The sequence below is a fragment of the Otolemur garnettii genome, unplaced genomic scaffold (genome assembly GCF_000181295.1).
Source record: "Otolemur garnettii isolate 467f Iridium unplaced genomic scaffold, OtoGar3 scaffold00081, whole genome shotgun sequence".
NCBI classification, from domain to species: Eukaryota; Metazoa; Chordata; class Mammalia; order Primates; family Galagidae; genus Otolemur; species Otolemur garnettii.
The window spans coordinates 6,631,923-6,639,197 of NW_003852476.1; the positions used below are offsets into that span (position 1 = coordinate 6,631,923).

The 7,275-nt window shown below is 38.2% G+C and overlaps 1 protein-coding gene across 3 annotated transcripts in view; it reads left to right on the top strand.

Moving 5' to 3' along the window:
* HIF1A (hypoxia inducible factor 1 alpha subunit) overlaps positions 1–7,275 on the top strand; it is a 43,986-nt gene that overhangs the window by 33,466 nt on the left and 3,245 nt on the right. For all 3 annotated transcript variants that reach the window (XM_023515887.1, XM_012807982.2, XM_023515888.1), the window contains exons 8-12: positions 666–813; positions 2,893–3,113; positions 3,687–3,973; positions 4,949–5,071; positions 5,198–5,634. In XM_023515887.1, the coding sequence (XP_023371655.1) occupies positions 666–813; positions 2,893–3,113; positions 3,687–3,973; positions 4,949–5,071; positions 5,198–5,634 (1,216 nt within the window). The remainder of the gene's footprint in view (positions 1–665; positions 814–2,892; positions 3,114–3,686; positions 3,974–4,948; positions 5,072–5,197; positions 5,635–7,275) is intronic.

The window sequence follows — 7,275 nt, forward strand, 5'->3', positions numbered from 1 at the left end:
CCTGCCATAAAGCCCAGGTATTTTTTCTTTTTAGTTGTAGGTGTTGTTGTTTAGCAGGCCCAGGCCAGGCTGGAACCCTCCAGCCCCGGTGTATGTGGCTGGCGCCGTAACCACTGAGCTACGGGCATCGAGCCACGACAAAATTGTTTTTATGATTTATACAGTACTTTCTCCTAAGTCAATAATGAGATTACTCATTGCCAAAGGCTGCAGTATGGAGTTCAAATATGCTAAGTATAGCTTTTTGAAGCATCTTTAGTTCCATGGAAACTGTAGCAGGAATTTAAGGAAGTGATAGCAATACCACTTTCTTGACTATTCCCTATGGAATCAAGGTCATTCATCTCTAGTCTGATGCTTTCAACATAAGTCATTAGAGGAATTTTAGTCACTGTTCTTTCTTATTTTTGGCTTTTGTTTTATTCAAAGTGAAGACTGGCAAGAAGTTTTATTGCAAGGGATAGGTTTAGAAGTAGATATATTTTCAGCTATGTTAAGGCTTTCTCTTGCTCTTTATCAATTTAAGCAGTTACATATGATTTCATTAAAATAAACATGTCTCCTTTTTCTAAAACAATAGGCAACATTCAACATCTATGGATTTGATTGAAAATTCAAAGTTAAAATATTTTCTCTATGTGATTGTTTTTCTTTTTCACTCCTAGTGTTTACTAAAGGACAGGTCACCACAGGACAGTATAGGATGCTTGCCAAAAGAGGTGGATATGTTTGGGTTGAAACTCAAGCAACTGTCATCTATAACACCAAGAACTCTCAACCACAATGCATTGTTTGTGTAAATTATGTTGTGAGGTAAGCTTGAGAAATAAACATTTGGGGGGAGCAAAGAAGTAACTCTTTTTGTATACCCTGTTCAATTATAGAAAAAGAGAAGATTAAAAACATTAATTGAGGGCAGCACCTATGGCTCAAAAGGTCAGGGCGCCAGCCCCATATGCCGGAGGTGGTGGGTTCAAACCTGGCCCTGGCCAAAAACTGTTAAAAAAAGAAAAAAAACCACTAATTGAATTTGCTGGGCATGGTGGCTCTGACCTAAGATCCCAGAACTTCGTGAGGTCAAGCTTGAACCCAGGAATTCAAAACCAGCCTGTGTAACATAGCAAGAGCAAATGACTACCAAAAACTTTTAAAAATTAGCTGAGTGTATAGCATCCACCTATAATCCCAGCTACTTGGGAGGGGCCAAAGTGGGGGGATCACTTGAGCCAAGGAATTCAAGGCTCCACCAGGGGTGGCAGAGCAAGACTCTTTCTCTCTTTAAAAAACCAAACCAAAACAAAACTGGAATTAATTTCACTTTAACATTTCTACCAAATTAAGATTTTCAGCACTGTGACATTGGTTTCCAGTCCAGCTATTCCATGGTGATGCCACTAAATACTGTCAGTAGTTGTCTATCCCCATATTTTCAGTTCTGTTTTTAAAAAGACCTAGAAAAAATTTCAGATCTGTGGATCAGTTTGCCCTAGTCATGCAGCTATTAGCATATACAATTTCAAGACAGCTATGTTATTTTTTGAAGGGAGAACACTGGCCTTGGAGTAGTTAGGTTTGTGTCATAGCTCTGATTCTGAAAATCTGTTTGTGTCCTTGTGTACTTGACTGCAAATTTCCTTGTCACTACCACTTTTCCCAAAGAATATATGAAGTTTTTAACTGAAATTACTCAGACTATCTTACACTGTGAATCCTATTAAGTCTTTTGTAGGAGATAGGATCCCATTGCTCAAGACATGGCAGTTCGCCTCAACGTGCTCCCTCAGGAGACTGTTTCTGAGAAGCATTTCCTTGAGGATCTGAGCTTCTACACCTGCCTATTGATGTGCAGGAATGCATAGAATGACTCTCCCTAGGGGGTGTGGAGAAACAGCCGAGCTGTTAGCTGGAGGATGGATAGACGGTCTTGGAGCATTGGGTTCTATTCTCTGCCTTCCTCCTTCATTAGCATTATAATGTGTAACTTTACCTTGGGCGAGGGACCGACAGCCAGGCTCCAAAACGTTTTACTCTAAACAAAATCAATTGTATATGTGTTCCTCAGCCTTCACACTAAATTGTAATCTTAAATGGTTGCTTCTTCATGTTACTTGACTTCTTTGTATATGTGTTAAATTCTTACTAAATGTTGGAAAGTATATAAGATAATCAGTAAAGTTTAGCAGGGCTGCCGACCAGAGCGAGTCCCAGTCTCCCTTGAAGATTCATTCAGTCTGCAGTTCTTTCCCCTGCGTCACCGGATCAGAAGCTCCAAGGAACTCAGAACAACAGTCTTTATTTCATATTGGCATTTTAAAACCCTAAATGTGACAAAGTATGCATGAAAGATGATGCATCTCAAGGAATTTTAGTCTTAAAATGTTCCTTTCCCTTTTTCTTTCTTTCTTTCTTTTTTTTTTTTAAAGGGGGGTGGGTCTCAGTATGTTTGCCCTGGCTGGAGTGCAGTGGAAACATCATAGCTAACTCCAACCTCTAAACTTCAAACTTTTGTTGCAGTATGGCCAGGGCTGGGCTTGAACCCACCACCCTTGGTGTATGGGGCTGGCACCCTACCCACTGAGCCATAGGCGCCGCCCCTAAACCTCAGACTTCTGGGCTCAAACAATTCTCTTACCTCAGCCTCCCTAGTAGCTGGAACTATAGGCATCTGCACCATACATGGCTAATTCTTTTTTTTTTTTTTTTAATCTTTGCAGAGATGGGGTCTTGCTATGTTGCTAAGGCTGGTCTTCAACTCTGGCCTCCAGTGGTCTTCTTGCCTTAGCCTCCCACAGTGCTAGGATTATAGGCATGAACCACTTTACCCAACAGTTCCTCTTTCTCTCACTGTAGCAAGTACTTATTAAAGATGACTAATTTCTCTTTTTTTGGCAGTGGTATTATTCAGCACGACTTGATTTTCTCCCTTCAACAAACAGAATGCGTCCTCAAACCAGTTGAATCTTCAGATATGAAAATGACTCAGCTGTTCACCAAAGTTGAATCAGAAGATACAAGTAGTCTCTTTGATAAACTTAAAAAGGAACCTGATGCTTTAACTTTGCTGGCCCCAGCTGCTGGAGACACAATCATATCTTTAGATTTTGGCAGCAACGGTGGGTATTTAGTTACTTTCTTCATGTCCTAAACCATAATTGTTGCTATAATCCCCATTTCGACAAAACTAAAGTTTGGCGTTTTTTTGTTAGACATAGTCTTCAGCACATTTTCATTTTGATTGAAAGTATTTGCTTAAATCTTTTTGCCCCAATAATTGCTTAGCATTCTTACTTTTTTCACATTGCCAGGAATTGTACTTCACAGTGTCCTTCAGGTATTTCTTCTTGTCACATAAATTTTTCCCAGCTACTCTGCTATCTCTATAACTATTGTTGTCATAACATCAAACATTAAAAATGAAAACTGTAATTTCAAGCTGGGTTACATCTTAACATATAAAAAGGTTACAATTGCTACTCTTATGCCATTGGGAATGACATGAGTTGTTAAGAATGGACTAGACGGATAACCTAGACTTACGGTCATACCATCATGTTTATAAAGTTTTGATTAGGGAAAATTTGGTAACATTTTTGGTGAATTAGACAAAACTTTTATAAAATGGAACATAAATTTCTATATATTAAAATTCTTATACACTTTGTACTAACTAACGTTCTTCCCCATAGACACAGAAACTGATGATCAACAACTTGAGGAAGTTCCATTGTATAATGATGTAATGCTTCCCTCACCCAGTGAAAAATTACAGAATTTAAATTTGGCAATGTCTCCCCTACCTGCGTCTGAAACTCCAAAGCCACTTCGAAGTAGTGCTGACCCTGCACTCAATCAAGAAGTTGCATTAAAATTAGAACCAAATCCAGAGTCACTGGAACTTTCTTTCACCATGCCCCAGATTCAGGATCAGCCACCCAGTCCTTCTGACGGAAGCACTAGACAAAGTTCTCCTGAGGTTGGTGTCATGATACGGGAAAAGGACAGCTTTGAGTTTTCAGTCAGGAAAGTATTTGTAAATTTGATACAAGCTTTAATTTGAACCACATGTCACATTGTGTGTGTGTATATTATAGCATTTTAAAATTACAGAAGCTATTAGCCTAACCTAGTGGTCAGCATGTTTTAGACACAAATATAATCAGGAACATTGGAAGGAGCTGGCTTAACAGAAACTCAAAGGTGAAACTTAGGTTGTTTCTATACAGATTTATGTCAATAAGACAAAATCTTGAATTTGGACATCCAAAGAGAATACTACTATCTGTGTATACACAAGATAGCCCCAGACTATATCTGTTATCCCTTTCAGTTGCAGAATTGTCTGGTGGAAACAGGCTTTTTAAATGGGAAAGGACTTTGTGAGTTCTTTGTCCAGTTTAGTCCTATTTCCATCACTGTTTGAAAATTCTGGATAAGGGTAAGTCTTACACAGAATACTTTATAATTAGTCTTTTTAGGCTCAGCACCTGTGGCTCAGCAACCAAGACACCAGCCACATACACCAGAACTGGCAGGTTGGAACCCAGCCTGGGCCTGCCAAACAACAATGACAACTACAACAAAAAAATAGCCAGGCGTTGTGGTGGGCACTGGTAGTTCCAGCTACTTGGGAGGCTGAGGAAAGAGAATTGCTTACGCCCAAGAGTTTGAGGTTGCTGTGAGCTGTGATGCCACAGCACTCTGCCATCGGAGACATACTGAGACTGTCTCAAAAAAAAAAAAAAAGTGGTCTTTTTAATACTAGATCTGTCTTGATATCAATTATCCTATAAATGCAATAAAAATAGTCTTTAAAGGCTAGGCTGGCCAATACTAGAGGTGTCATGTCAGGCTTTTTCTAGATCTAGAATGATTAAATTTCAGAGCTTCCTGCATTAAAAATGTGGAGTCTTTTTCAGGAAAAAGTAAACACATTTAATTCCTTTTTCAGCCTACCAGTCCCAGCGAATATTGTTTTTATGTGGATAGTGACATGGTCAATGAATTCAAGTTGGAATTGGTAGAAAAACTTTTTGCTGAAGACACAGAAGCAAAGAATCCATTTTCCACTCAGGTATATCAACTTGTTTATTATATTTTATGTTAAATTTTATTAATTTTTAGTCTATAGTGACTTTAACGTGTTTTTTGTTTACAACATGTGGCCACTGTAAAGATTCATGTGTTTGTTGTTTTGAAGGACACAGACTTAGACCTGGAGATGTTAGCCCCCTACATCCCAATGGATGATGACTTCCAGCTACGGTCCTTCGATCAGTTATCACCATTAGAAAGTGGTTCTTCAAGCCCACAAAGTGCAAGCCCTCAAGGCACCATTACAGTATTCCAGCAGACTCAAATAGAAGAACCTTCTGTTACTGCCACCACTAACACTGCCACCACTGATGAATTAAAAACAGTGGCAAAAGATGCTTTGGAAGACATTAAAATATTGATTGCATCACCATCTCCTACCCACCACGTACATAAAGAAACTACTAGTGCCACAACATCGCCATGTAGTGACACTCCGAGTCGGACAGCCTCACCTAACAGAGCAGGACAAGGAGTCATAGCACAGACAGAAAAGTCTCATCCAAGAAGTCCAAATGTGTTATCTGTTGCTTTGAGTCAAAGGTATTTAAAAGTTATAGTTCTTTCATTATTTTTGAAAAATGTATGTGATGGTAAATGATTTCTAAACATGCAGCAAACCTTCTAATATGTATGCTTTAGGGAAACATAAAACTGATATACAAATCTCAAAATAAGCACTCAAACTGTTTCTAAAATAGCCTATATATTTATTTTCTCTAAACATATCGCTTATCTAAATGTATGTAGCACCTTTAAAAATAAAATCCAGCCAGTAAGTTCTATAAATGTGGAAGAGTTGGCCAGGACATACTTCTAGTTGTTTAAATCAGACTAGTTAACCGTCCTCACTAGTATAATGTTACTATTTCTTAGAGCTCTTTTTAAGCTTCCTTGAGGAAAAGCCTTTGTAACTTCAAGGTCATTTCCAATTGCCCATTCCAGTTGAGCATGATGGGATTTAATCACAGCATTCAATGTAGATATTTGCAAGCTTTCTTTTTAAGATTCATTATATATAGTTGTTTGTATTAAAATTGCTTTTATTGTTTTTATGTATTTGTAGAAAATTAGTTGTATTATAGGCTAAATCAGTTTTTGAGGTCTACACCAAGAATGGAAGCATGATTTATGACATTGCTTCTATGGAGCTAGTTTGAACAAACATACAGATCTGACCTGATTTTTAAGTAATAATTTCTATGTATAATTTTTAGTGAGGTTTGACATATTTTAAATTTGAGGTTATGCTGGGTGAGGTGGCTCATACCAGTAATCCTAGCACTTTGGGAGCCAAGGTGGATGAATTGCTTGAGCTCAGGAGTTTGAGACCAGCCTAAGCAGGAGTGAGACTCTATCTCCACGAAAAATAGAAAAACTAGCCAGGTTGCTGTAAGCTATGACATCACAGCAGTCTACCCAGGGCAACTGAGTGAGACTCTTTCTCAAAAATAATAATAAAATAAAATTAAGGCTATGGCAAGAAGAAAAAAGTTTTTACTAGTCAGTGTGGAGGAGAAAAATTCCTTCTCTCCTGTGTCTGTATTAAGCCGGTATTGATAACTATAGGAAAGAAGCACTGCCCTGTTTTGAGCACCTGCTTTTTTTCCTGCCCAGTATTACCATCTCCATCTAGAGTATTGGGAGAGGCTTTTTCCTTGAGCCAGGAAAAGATCTTGGGACTTTAGAAGAATCCAGGCGTACTACTAGGGCATGACAGTGTCTTGGGCATTTTAGTGATACTATTAACTTAGCTCAGGACCTAATGTGTAGTACATCTACAGTTAATGGTTGTTGGACTAATAGATAACATGAGTATAGTATATAAATGACAGTGACTTGTACAAGTACTACTACTAAGATGATATTTAAGTGAGAGAGTTACATTTTGTAAAGATAATGTATTTATAAAAGAATTTTTAAAACTGCCTATTTATAGAATAGAGGTTTTATAGAATTTTTAAAAACAAGTAAACTGTATATAGGAGAGTAGTTAGAGTAGTATGTCACTTAGTCGTTTGGCATTCTCAGCCATCTAGAACAGAGCAAGGAGCTATTACGATTGCATATTGTGAGGGGGGATCTTGAAAAGCAAAATACATACAACAAAACTGCTATTCTTGACTCAATGATTAACAGTTCACTATTTGGCTTGGCGCCTATAGCTCAACCGGCTAAGGCGCC